The sequence below is a fragment of the Protopterus annectens genome, chromosome 4.part0, assembly GCF_019279795.1.
Source record: "Protopterus annectens isolate FY-2018-M chromosome 4.part0, PAN1.0, whole genome shotgun sequence".
Lineage (NCBI taxonomy): Eukaryota > Metazoa > Chordata > Ceratodontiformes > Protopteridae > Protopterus > Protopterus annectens.
In genome coordinates, this window is record NC_056733.1 from 950,595,477 (window position 1) to 950,609,541 (window position 14,065).

At 41.4% G+C, this 14,065-nt stretch overlaps 1 protein-coding gene across 1 annotated transcript in view; it reads right to left on the reverse strand.

The window, feature by feature from the left end:
- LOC122799695 (ankyrin repeat and KH domain-containing protein 1-like) overlaps window positions 1–14,065 on the reverse strand; it is a gene marked incomplete in the record, with an annotated part of 3,928,199 nt that overhangs the window by 687,316 nt on the left and 3,226,818 nt on the right. Inside the window, 1 exon segment of the mRNA XM_044068930.1 lies at window positions 6,505–6,964. Within this exon segment, the coding sequence (XP_043924865.1) occupies window positions 6,505–6,964 (460 nt within the window).

The window sequence follows — 14,065 nt, forward strand, 5'->3', positions numbered from 1 at the left end:
CCCTTATTTATGAGGTGGGCCATGTAGAAAGCTCCATATAACAGAGGCAATGTGGTGGTCAAAAGTCAAGTTGCTATCAACCTGGGTGCCCAAGTCCCTTACAACTGACTGCGTGCTTTGTACATTATTAGTGCCATAATAAGTGGGGATGCTACTTTCCCAAAAGGGGATAGTTATGCATTTCTTGGCATTCAGTTTGAGGACATGATTCTGGCACCAATCATTAGTTTGGGTAAGGCCATCTTGAAGGACTGTTCAAATCACTAGGGGAATTTAAGACAGCGCCCAACTTGCAGTCATCTGCAAACTTGGTCAGCCACAAACCACTGGTTTTGGCTTACACCTCAGTAAAGTATATCCCAAACAGTACAGGCCCCCCAAGACCAATCCTTGGGGTACACAACTCATTACGGGTCTACTACTAAAGGTGGCTTCCCCTATTTTGACTGAGTGGGTTCTATCAGTGAGTCAGTTGGCTACCCATCTGATAACGTACAGGTTGATACCTAGCTGGGAAAGTTTATCTATTATGCCGGAATGGGGAATAGTGTCCAAGGCCTTGGCTAGGTCAAGGTAGGTGGTGGTGTACACCATCTTCCCCATGTCCATGGCTTTGGTGACTGTTTTGAAATGACAACCAAGTTTAACAAGCATGATCTCCCTTTACAAAACCAAACTGTGTGGGATCACGTGTTTAGGGTTTGCCAATGTCCTTGTTTATAAGGTCCATGATAATGCATTCCATGGCCTTGCAGATCAGGCTGTCTGGCTATAATTGCCTGGGACAGTGGACACTCCACCTTTATTGTAGAAGGATGACCGTGGCTGTCCTCCACTCAGCTGGGACGAAGCCAGTGCCCAGGCTTTGGCTGAATAGGGTGCCTAATGGATCTGAGAGCTCATGCCTGAGTTTATGAAGGATACAGCCAGGGATGTTATCGGGTCCCATGGAGACTATTTTTTGCCTTTGAAAGGCCATTAAAGACCTGTTCCCTGGTGATGAGGGGAGCAGGCATGTGCTGGGGATGTCCTTGTTTACTGATGGGGGGACGGGGTGAAGTTTTCACTGAACCTGTCTGCCAGCAGGTTGGCTACATCCATGGTGTTTGTGTATATGGTGTTACTGACCACCAGTTCAGAGCAGATTTGGGTGTTACCTTTGAGACTGCAGACATATGTGAAGGCGGCCTTGTGATTGTCCTTAGTAAATGTGGCCAATTTGGATTCAAAGTTAGACTTGCAGGCCTTCACAAGTGACCTTATTTGCTTGTTCAGACAAAGGAGAGCGTTTCCAACTTGGCACCTGCCCCTTATTGGTCCTGGGCAGCATTTTTTTCCTTTTATTATAGAGTTTTATTGCTGCTGTCCACCAGACAGGTTTACTCTTCCTTGAGGAAGATGATTTGGTCCTGTCAGGTATTGCTGAGTCAATGTAGGTGCACATGCAGTTTTTTGGTGTAGGCTTGGACATTACTGCTAGCTCCAACTGAAGGGATGGCGGTGATGAAGCTGCTTATTACCTGCTCTATAGTCAGCTTTGGAAATTTTTTTTTGTTTGACCCTGACGGGGGGGGGGGGTCAGGGGAAATGGTGACTTCAAAAGTGATCACTTTATGGTCAGATCTTACCAAGGAGGAGGACACTGCAGGGTTACTACAGTGGCTACTCATGTTGGTTAGGACCAGGTCCAGGATATTTTCACCTCTCTTATGGGTGTCTACCAGCTGATCCAATGTATTGGCATTGACGAAGTCTAGGAATTTCTGTGCGTTCAAGTTTGGGCTAGAATAGATCCTTCCACTCTGTGGTTGGGTAGTTAAAGTCACGCAGGATCAGGGTAGAAGATTGAATCTTGATGGATTCAAAGTCCAGATAGTTTGAGTCATGGTTGGGGGTCTGTAGCTAGCTAATATTTGAATAGATGTTTTGTCAACAGTTAACTGCACTTGGAGTGCCACCTGTGCGCCATACCATTTGACTAGCCTGGAGTTGTGTATGTCTGATATATACTGAAACTCCACCTCCTTTGGCTTTGCAAGGCTGGGGTACTCTCCGCAGCTCTGAACCAGGTTTCAGTGACTGTACAAATGTTGGCATCCTCCAGGGCAAGGAATGCTTGCAATGAGTGCAGTTTCATGCCAAGACTTCACGTTTAACAACGTGACCTTTAAATTTCATTTAGAATTTTTCATCTTGGTAATTTTGTGCTCTTGACTTTGCCTAAAAAAAGCACTATGGGGGAGGCAAGAGCCTTTGCCAGACGACTAAAGGCCAGGGGAGAAAGATAAAGGCCATCGCTGGCAAAGAATCATGTTTGTCCTTTTTCATAGACTTAGTTCTGTTAAAGTAAAATTTAAGTTGGTGATGTACTTCTGAGTATGTATAACACACATTCCTCTTACGATGATTAGGAAAGAAATGAGGCAAATTAATGAATTTGCTCAAAGAGCTCTCTGAATCTACTTCAGGCACAACAGGAAGATTTATTCAAGAGCAACTATCCTTGTGAAAGATTCAGTACGGCTGTGTTGCAGGACAATGCTTGTTAACTCAAATTCTCATGGCTGAAGTAACAGCTTCCAGAAAAGGTGTTTCAGTGTGCCAGAAACTGGTTCAAATGGATGCCATTTAAGAGTTTGCAAGGTCAAGGTAAGATCCGATGGTGGTATAAGGTGTCTACAAAAAGGTTCCATTGAGAAAAGCTTTTGCAGACTTTAAGGGAAGCCAATGAAGATGAATTGGAGCCAACATGATAATTAGAAATAGCAGCCATCTGAACCTTAATGGCAGAGCAACTTCCCCCGAATCAAAAGGAAATGCTAGAAACTGTAAAATGGAAGGAAGATGAGCTGAAAAAGGGTCTAAACTTTTAGCAGTAGCCCACAGAACAAAAACCTTTTACACTTGTTCTTGTAGACTGGAGACTTCTGAGAAGCAACACTTAGCAACTCAGGATGGTAAGGACGAATCACTGGCCATCACTGGAATTGGGGAAAAAAACATGCTGTTTAGTCTGAGGGAGTTTATGTCTGGGTGAGGCTCAACAGCTGGATGGGCCAGGAGATCCAGATCCAGATCTAGTAGCCATGGAGTTAGTTTGCAGAAAATGAAGCCATCAGTAAAGGAACCAAATATAACTGGGCCAGAAAGGAGAAATGAGGTACCTTCACCTTGCAAATAATTGCTTTCTGTGACAGCGTCATCAGTAGACGTGGAAAAGCACACAGAAGTTCAGGTGGCCAAAGATGGACTAGAGTATCCCTCGGTGACTGCCTCTATGGAAACAAGGCTGGTACATTTAGTGTTGGTGGTGGCACAGCTGGCCCCAGTAGGTGAAGTTCCTTATTGCCACTACCATTCTGAGGGACCACTTGTGAGGCATAAGAATGCCGTGGCTCAACCTCTCCACCAGAATAAGGGAATGCCTTGGAATACGCACTGCTGCTAGTAAGTGCTAAGACACTGCCCATTATTATACTCCTTAAAGCCTCTCTGCATAGGGGGTATAAAGTAGTGACCCCCTTCCTCTTGTACTACAGACTACTACTAGGATCAAAATGACACCCTAAGCCTTTGTCTCCAAAACACTGATGTGAAGATGGGCCTCGGAATGGTTCCACATTTCCACTGTGGGCACAGTAAGGAAAAAAAGGATGTCTCCTGGATATTAGAGACGCATTTAACAACCAACTGTGATGAGACTGCAATGCTGAAAGTATGACAGCATGGTGGGAAGGGTTAGTGGACTGCAACCATAGAAATGACAGCCCACTCAAGTACCCTCATGAATAATCTGACATACAGAACCAAGGTGATTGAAGCTACCATGGAACCAGACAATTTCAGACTGAGGGAAGCTGGTATACTGCTTGAATTAACTTGTTGACCCTGAGGATGGAGAAACCTGCTTTGATTCTAGAAGTTTTGCCATCTGCAAAATTATGTCCACAGTATGCACTGGTTTCACATACAACTTTGAAATGTATAGATATACCCGGGGATCGACGCAACAAAAAAACCTACTGCTAGGATGAGGGATTCCCTGCATGCTTGCCTTTACGACCCAGTTGTTTAAGTACAGAAACAGGCATAATCCTTGCAGTCTGACAGGAGATGCTACTATGGCCATGTTCAAGGACAACATCCAAGGGGTTGTGGTGAAATCAAACAGCAAGGTTTGGAATGGGCAATGACAAGCTACTAAGGCAGAAGGAAAGGTACCTTCTGGACAAAGCTCCAGACATGGAGGCTGTAGGAGGGCCTCCTACAAAATACCCCCCAAAAAAAAAACAACAAAGAGAGAAAACTGAAGAATTTGCATATGAATTTTCTATGAAATGTGATTCGATAAAACATGTTTTAAATTAATTTATTCGAGATTTTTGATTCAGATTCTCGTATGTGTACATTACTTGTTGGTATGCCAGGTACTGACACATAGGTTACTGTTAAAAGTTACTCTTGTTTGTAATTTATTCAATGATTCTTGAGTCAGTGTTTACAACATTTAATGCAACTGGCAACAACTGGAAATGCCCAAAAAAGTTGCACCAAAGATTAGTATTAGGGGTCCATTCAAGCTTTAACCCAGTTTCCAGTTGCTCAAGAAGTCTTGTTAAATGACTTGCTCACAGTTACACAGTGTGAGATACTGACCAATTCAAACATTGGACTACAGGAAGCAGCTCATAGCCTTACACTACTGTGCTAACTGCCGCACACAAAATGAAGATTGTGGTTGCTAGTACTCAACACATTATTAACACTGTTCATTCACTGCTATAATTTTGAACTTGCATAGCAAAGTCGTTGCTTTCTTTTTATGTTGTGGGCAACAAAGTTGTTCTTTCAGAACCATAGTATAAAGTGAGACAATATTAAGGAGACCGGGAGGTCTATTTAAAATGCATAGTTACGTGCATTCCTTGTTTTGGATTTGTGTCGAGGTATACATTTTACTAACAAGTACCACTTCTGTAACAAGTCCTACAACAGTGCTGCTGCACTGGAAATGTGTACTGTGACACACTTCCATGTTTGTTTCTCTCATTATTTCACCACTAGGAAAATGAGAAGAGTAGTCATTTCACTTCTGGTCCATATTGATTTAAGGCATAACTAATCTAGTCATTTCACTTCTGGTCCATATTGATTTAAGGCATAACTAATCTAGTCATTTCACTTCTGGTCCATATTGATTTAAGGCATAACTAATCTAGTCATTTCACTTCTGGTCCATATTGATTTAAGGCATAACTAATCTAGTCATTTCACTTCTGGTCCATATTGATTTAAGGCATAACTAATCTAGTCATTTCACTTCTGGTCCATATTGATTTAAGGCATAACTAATCTACATACACATCTGGATATATTCTGCTTTGTCATCCAACTCTCCTAGGTCAACTGTAGAGTATATACTGTTTTACATTGTTCCTAACAAAACTGCACAATGAAGCAATTCTGACTGTTTTGAAACCTGTATCAAGTGCTGTGATTTTATAATCTTTTTGTGGTGAGGTAGGGAACACATGCATAGTCTACATGCTGTGATCATGTGTAATTCTCCAAATGTTGTAACGGCATGTTTACAGTTAAATGTACTGAGACTGAAGAATGTTTGAAAATTAAACGTTATCCCAGTGTGTTGCTACTTACATTGTATTACAGCATTTGGACTATGTCCGTACTCCACCCACATAAAAGCTCTTTACACGTGCAGACGTTATCACTATTTTCACCCCAATATTTTCTTCTTTATTTTCCGGCCTATAGCTCTGCCTACAAATCAACTTCCCTTATCTACCATTCCTTCCCCTGTTACTGTGTGTGAACAAAAGTAATCACAGATCTTACTACTTGTGTCCTGCATCCTAACAGATGTATTACTTCCTGTATTGTACAATCAGGGCTGGACCTGAAATCGATCCTACTTTGAGTGTTGTAACTTGATAAGCAAAAGTAAATAAAACTCCAGCTCTAGTTGCTCTCCCGCCTATCACCAAAGCAGTGTTCTCGGCCATTAATGCTTGTGAACAGGACTTTGGCAGGTTTGACTTCAGTACACCAAGACAAATCGTTGCCCACTGCATCACATGCATGGCTGCTGCTGCCACCTTGAGGCCAGAGTGTGCAGCAGCCAGTAGAGCTTAGTCTTTTTCCTTGACCAGTGACTATCAACTGTTTAAGTTACACAGAAGGCAATAATCACCCAAATGTAATAAATAACCACAAAGGAGGACAGGACATATACCCTCTGCTTTTCTCCGTGTAAAATAGCTGACAGGGTTGCAAAAGAAAATGGTTTCCTCAAAAAAACAGCTGCATGAACAATTACGACAGTCAGAGGCATGTATGAAAATATACATGGATCTGCATAAAATTTTTTTCACTGAAACTGTGAGCAGTTATGAACACAAAGCTCACTCGGCAACAAAAATTTCACTATATTAGCTACATTGCAAACTCCATCTCATCAATGTGTTCAATTACAAAACGTCTTACCTGGTGTGAGGTCGATGTACAGACACGGCTGCTCTCTCCTCTCTAGAAGACTGCGCTAAGTCTAACGGTGGCCTTCTGTCAGCAGCAGGATTTAAATCTACAGAACCATTCAGCTCTTGACTTTTACTGCCACTACTGCTTTCACTGTTGCAGTCTGTGCTGTCAACATTCTCCGAATCACTATTACCTTCAGGTCCACCGCCTCGAGGTTCTCCATTTATTTTATTTTTATCCGCTTTTTGCTGTGCTATAGACATCTGTGAATCCTGTAATATTATTTGAGAATTTGGAGATGTATCTTTTGTTTTGTTTTTCTTATTCTTTCTGTTTGTGTTAGGTGTGGTGATAACACTGGATCTCTTCTTCCCAAATGCAATTGCAAAAGTTGCAGATGTTGCAGAGATGCCGATTGTGGTTGTGGTAGTTGCACTTGGTGGCTCTAGTGGTACATCTGCTTCCACTAGGAGAAAAAAAAACAGTTACTTAAAACAGCACATATGAGAAAACACCCAGCAGTGTAGGGAGCATGCTACCTACTGGGTATTTTGTTTTTTACTTTACATAACATCTGAACTGAATACTACTATACTACGTAAAATACCACCATAACAAAGGTACCTGTGCATCCAGATTTGACGCAAGTAGCTAACTTTCATGTTTGGGTTATTTCCACAGTGAGCAGTAATAGTTCTGTAACACTAATAACCCAAACATGAAAGTTAGCCACTTGTGTCAAATCTGGACGAACAGGTCCACCTTTAGTAAATGCAGAAGATAATGTTAGCAAGTGTTAGGACAGCTTGACAAATTAACCCCCATCATCTAAAGCACTCCACTTCCTGTCCTATGCATATGAAGGGATGATGGACCATAAACAGAAGTCACAAATGCAAAAAAATACTGCAACAGTGAACCATACAATGCATATACACACACGCACCTTGTTAAAAAGGGAGATACATGAATGACTTTGGAAATGGACTCACTAGCTTTTGGGATTACCATCATCAGAGCAAATGGGAAGGGATGTTGAGTGGCTGGGGGGGACACTTCAGCATGACAGCTTTCTTAGGTCGCTCATAACAGCGGAAGAATAAAGGAGCAGACACTGCAGCACTTGATGCTGGCTGCAGAACCAAAGCAGCTAAAGCCGTGTTTGCTACAATGACTGAAACATTTCCATACATTCTAAAAAAAAGAGTACAATGTCAAAATACAACTATTACACCAATGAAAGCCACAAGTTCTGGTCAGCAACCAAGAAAATCCTTCAGCCTGGACAAATCAATACCCCCCCTCCTCCAGCACAAACACTACAGATGACATACCCACACAGTTCAACAACTTTTTCACCAATTCCATTACTCAAGCTAACAAAACACTAATTGTTCCTCCCACTACTATTCTCTCTACAACTCATAACAATAGCTTACAACCTATTCCTACTGCCACCATAAAAACATACCTCAAAAAGTCAAACCAACAACCTTAGCCACTGACAGCCTACCAGCAGACTTTCTCAAAATCGCTGCAGAAGCCATTGCATATCCTGTCTCCATCCTCATAAACCATCACTGAACAACAAATCCCAGCTATCTGGAAAATAGCCCACATCATCCTGCTACATAAAGGCAGCAGCTCTACAGAGCTTTCCAACCACCATCCAATTGTTATCCTCTCTCCGGTATCAAAAATCCTGGAAAAATGCATCCATACCCAATTCCTCTAGTACCTGCTAACAATCTTCTATCCAAAATCCAACATGGATTCCGCCCATACCATATTACAACCATTGCCCTTCTAAGCTTGACTAACCATCAAAGCTTCTCAGGAGTGAGGTAACCTGGTCTCATCTGTTTTTCTGGACATCTCAAAAGCATTTGACACGGTCTCACACTCAAAACTTGAACATACTATCAGAATTTAGAATAAGCCACTCCACACTCGCATAGTTCCAGAAATATCTCACAGGAAGGCAGCAGGCAGTAAAATGGGGTTAACACCCTCTCTCCACAGCTATCAGTTACCTCAGGGGACCCACAAGGATCCATTCTCAGCCCTCTTCGCTTCACATTATTCACTAATCTGCATACTGCCACCAATGAAGCCATGTTGATACAGTATGCCGACGATTCTACCTTAATTTGTGCAGCCCCAACACTATCTGTTGTTTCACCATACAAAACACATCTCTATTCAAAATCACCATAAACACCATCATTACCCCAGTCCCACACACCAAACTGGGAGTAGTAATGGACCAAAACATGAACTCTGATCTCCACATAAACCAAAATTAAAAAGTCTACAAACAAATAGGTAGTCTGTACAGGAGCAAACCCAAAGCCTCCATTGCTACAACCCACCTTTTCTCTACTCTCCTATATGCATCCTCCCATCCTTACCAAGCTCAAGAAAACTTGCATAAACAAACTAAAGAGTTGTTATAATAAAAGAGCAAAATTTGCTACAGATGCCAGCTTCAGATTCCATCACTGCCATGCTCTCAAACTCTCATGGCTAGAATGCCCCATCCTACTTACTTTTAATCATCTATCCATGGCCCACCAAAAATTTAACCAACCTGAAAAAATTCTTGGATCTCAAAGGCCTACTTACACACTATTTCAATAACTAAACCCTGTTCTCCAATCACTAAAAGTAGCAATAATGCTGGTGACTCTCTACTCAAACAGCATAGGTAAAATCTGGAACTCCCAACTCAGAGACATTAGATCCACCTCCAGCAAGACCAACTTTAAGAAATTACTAAAAGATCACCTATCATCCACTTGGATCTGCTCATGTACTAATCCTAGATAAATCCCTCACAACCAGATAAAAACCTCAAGTTAGACTTCTATCCACTCAGCTCCTGCAACCTCGCTCACCCTTATCTACAGACTTGGGTCTTCCAATAGTTGTAAACTGCATTCTGTTTAACAACATAACAACTCTTCTGTAGTAACGTATCATCCAAGACATGTACTGTATTTGTGTGCTTATCGGAACATCTAAGAAACTTGTGCGTCTGGAAGATGTTCAGTCCATATATCTCTAGTTAATCACTGTATATTAATCAGATCAGACAATAGTAGTAGAAGAAGTGAACTTAAACTTGTCTTAAGTCAAAAAAATAATAAAAAATATATAATTTGAAATATTGTACAGAATTACCAAGTATTCGAAAGTAATCCAAGCAAGGCAGGCAGTCTGTTTTCCAGTCGAAAACCGTTTAAGTACACAGACAAGCGATCCAATAAAACAAAAATAACAGAGTAATAGTTTCCTCAAGTTTCTAAATAAATAAATATATATATATATATATATATATATATATATATATATATATATATAGTTTTTATCAGGCATGGGAGTGGTTTATTGTGCTGTAAAACAAAATGTTATTGGTACACGTTAAATTCACATCCCCTCCCCATCAGTCCTGCCCTACTTAGTAGCTGTCATAATAATATAACCCTTACGTACTTCAAATTTATAAAGATGTATGCCTCTTATTTAACCAGATTATTAAGTCTGATTTTATCTTAGACAAACTATATGGCTGGAAATATATCAAACTTAATCCATTTGGCAATCACAAAATATATACATATACAATTTGCATGTAAAAAAATCAATTGTAATCTAACATGTGCACCAATAACACTTTTACAGCACAATAAACCACTCACTTGTCTGATAAAAAGTATATATATGTATACATACATACATATATATATATATATATATATATATATATATATATACACACACACACACACACACACACACACACACACACACACACATTTATTTAGAAAGCCAGTGAGGAAACTATTACTCTGTTATTTTTGTTTTACTTGGATCGCTTGTCTGTGTACTTAAAGGATTTTCGACTGGAAACAGACTGCCTGCCTTGCATGGATTACTTTCGAATACATAGTAATTCTGTACAATATTTCAAATTATATTTTTATTATTTTTTTGACAAGAGAAGTTTAAGTTCGCTACTTCTACTACTTTTGTCTGATCTGATTAATATACAGTGATTAACTAGGGATATATGGACTGAAAATCTTCCACACAGAAAAGTTTCTTAATACTGTTTTGTTTTTGGACCCACTATACTTGTTTAGTGGGTTGTTTGAGACTTCGAGGATATCACGGCGATTACTCCTTTTTTTTTTTATCTGAACATCTAAGACATGCACTGTATTTGTTCATTTATCTGAACATCTAAGACCTGTTGTACTGCATTTGCGTGTTTATCTGAATATCGAAGACATATTGTGTTTTTATCTCATCTCTCATGTATATATTTTTTGTTTAGCCCCCAATGTATATAAAATTTGCTTTTCGGATTTCTGCTAAAATGCACGCAGACACAAATAATTGGTACAATATACTTTTTCGCCTCTTCTTTTTACATAACATGTATTGGTACAAGTTGTACTTTGCTGGAGCTTTTCTCCTCGGTTCCTGCAGTCAGTACAAATGTCATTTGCAAAACTCATATAATCCAGAGTTATTTCAGTTTGACAACAGAGTTACTGGACTAGTCGAAAGACCCTTTTCAGCCACAATTTGTGCAACATGGTGAAAGACGCACAGAAAACTGTAAAACTATGTATTTCTTTAGTCTGTCTAAAGTACAGTAACAAAATAGCCATTTTAAGCGATTTACAATTATAAATGCATGTGATATTTACAATATGTACAATTTAGGTTGGCACATAAATCTCTGACTTGAGGCATCCCATCTGCACCTGGGACCACTGAAACTCAAGCACTGTGCTTACAAGTAAGTACAGTTGTGTACACTTACCATAAATGTAGATGTTAGAGTGTATTCACTGTTGCAGTCATCACCTGTGGGTTATCCCTGCTGCGGTAGCCTTTGGTCGGCCCGAATACCAGAGTCAATGTTTTTCTGTGTCGGCTGCTGTCGCTTGCTGGAGGACATCAGGTCGTCAGTGCTATAAAAGAAGGCAGCCGACTTCATTACATCAGGTTTTCTTGCCCTAACCAGTCAGAGGCCCAGGTGAAGTGGTTCTGGTGGCTAAAAATTAGAAGTTATGTACCTACCATAACGTTCCATGTTAGTTGTCTTCTCTCACCTTCTTTCTTGCTGGATGGCTCTGACTCGCTAGCTTTAGCTCGAGAACTCCTTTTACCCGAGGCAACCCTATATCCCATGGAACTACCTCATCTCGTTTGGTAGCTAACTAACCAAAGACTTATCCTAATATAATTAGGAACCATGGTCCTAAAAGAAGTCCTCATAACCATGCTCCAGAGGAAGCAATCTAATAGGAACTCTCAAGATCTGTCCAGGCCAGGGAAGGAGGGAGAGAAGACAACTAACATGGAACGTTATGGTAGGTACATAACTTAAATGTTAAGTTGTCAATCTCGCTCATTCTTGCTGGATCCCAGCACCTGTATCCCGGTGGCTCAATGGAACAGACTCTTGAGAACAGTGGAACCAAACTGGTCTGGAGGCCACATCCAACTTGTAATGAGACACAGGTATGAGGCGGCCCAAGTAGCTGCTGCGTGTCAATGGGAAGTCTATCCTGAAAGGCTACAGAAGTGGATAGACTCGAATGTGCTTTTGGCTTAGAAGATAGTTGACATAGGAAATGGTGGAAGTCAACCATCTAGATAAGGTCACTTTAGATACTGGAAGACCAAACCTGTTTCCTGCATAGGAGACAAACAATTGGTCTGATTTTTTAGTCCTATGTAAGTAGTACCTGAGCTGACGGTGAACATCCAAAAATGTAGCTTCTGTTCAGCTCTGTCGATCAATAGATTGGTTAATATTGGCTTGAGATACAACCTTGGAAGAAAGGAAGGGTTAGTTCTGAGCAAACTCATCCTTATGAAACACCAGATAAGGTGAACGCATACAGAGGGCCTGAATCTCAGAAACTCTTCTTGCAGAGGTAACAGCCAGCAAAAATATAGTTTTCCATGTCAACAACTTTAAAGAACAAAGGAGGTAGAATTAGGGATGCCAACATTAAGTTCAGATCTTTCACATTTAGGAAAAACTCCTCTCAAAAGGCTTTGCATAACTTATGAGTGGAAATAGCAGCCATTTGTACTTTGACTGTAGATGATGACGATGAAAACCTCGCCAGGAAATCCAAAACAGAATGTATAGGAGCGGTGAAAGGATCAATATTTCTCACTTGCTAGCATAAACAGTTCTAGTGATCGACTTTAAAGAAGACACTAAATGTCTCTGAGTCAGAAATCATTGGTAGCCTGAGCAACCAAGCAGTGAGGTTGAGAGAATGAATGTGCTGACCCGACTGGTGGATCAAAAGATCCGAACTGGGTCCAGATGCAAGGGCTGCACCAGAAGGTGATGATGTAGAGACGAAACCAAATTTGTCGAGGCCATGAGGATCAATTTGGCTCAAACGACTTGTGGAATAAGGGAGGAGAGTCTCTCAAGGGTAATAGTGTGAGGGCACTTGCTGTTTTGAGGGGTAGCGAAAAGATCGCGGTGCCCCAAAAAATCTGATCCACTACAGACTGATTGAGAGACCAGAGGCATCAGAATAGATCTTTAGCCTGTCCGCCAATAGGTTGGACCTGCCGGGATGTGCTAATTGCCAAAGTCTGAGAGCTTCACCTGGTTCCACATGTTGTCCAAAGTCGAGCACTGCTCTCATCTCCAGGACATTTATGTGCAGGTGGTATTCTATGGGTTGCCGCCCCGTGGACCATCCTGCTGATAATGCCCCCCCGATCAGAGAGGCATCCGTGGTGACTGTGGCAACTGGAGGAGGGGGAACAAATGGTCGGCCCTGATGAAGAAGAGGGAAGATACCCAATGAGCCCTGCAAGACTGTGTCACTAAGATCACGTGTCTCATGGGCAGATCGTGCGTGAACATCATCCACTGCAGGAGACGGAGCTAGTGGAAGAAGAACAATGGCTGCAGCCATTAGGCCTAGAACCTTCAAGACAAACCTGGCTTTGACCTTGTTGCTTTGTAACATGAACAAATTTCTGGATGTCCAGAACTTTTGATTTGTTATCTAACTCTGCGCCTATAAAGGTGATAGATTGGCAAGGCAGCAGAGAGGATTTTTCAAATTCACCAAATTCCTAGACTCTTGCAAAGCTGTAAGGTGTAGTCTCTGGACCCATCCTTGAGGTGGGAGAGGAGCCAGTCGTCCAAATAAGGAAACACTTGGCGTCTCAGGTGAGCTGTGACCACCGCCAGTGCTCTGAATTGGTAATGACTGGCTCCCAGCCGAAGCGGAGAAACCTTCTGGAAGCGCTGTGAATCTTTATATGATAGTATGATCCTGAAGGTCTATCGAGCACATCCAGTTGTCCTTGCCCAGAAAGGGCAGAATGGATTGCAGCGTGACCATCCGAATCTTGCCTTTGACAGACTTGTTTAGTCTGCTTAGGTCTAGTATTGGTCTCCAATCTCCCTTTGGGCGGATCCTACTTGGTCTGGGCACTGTTTGATGGCTCTTTTCCCAGGAGTTTGAACTCAAATCCCTTTGACCGGTGAGATGTCTGGAAGGGA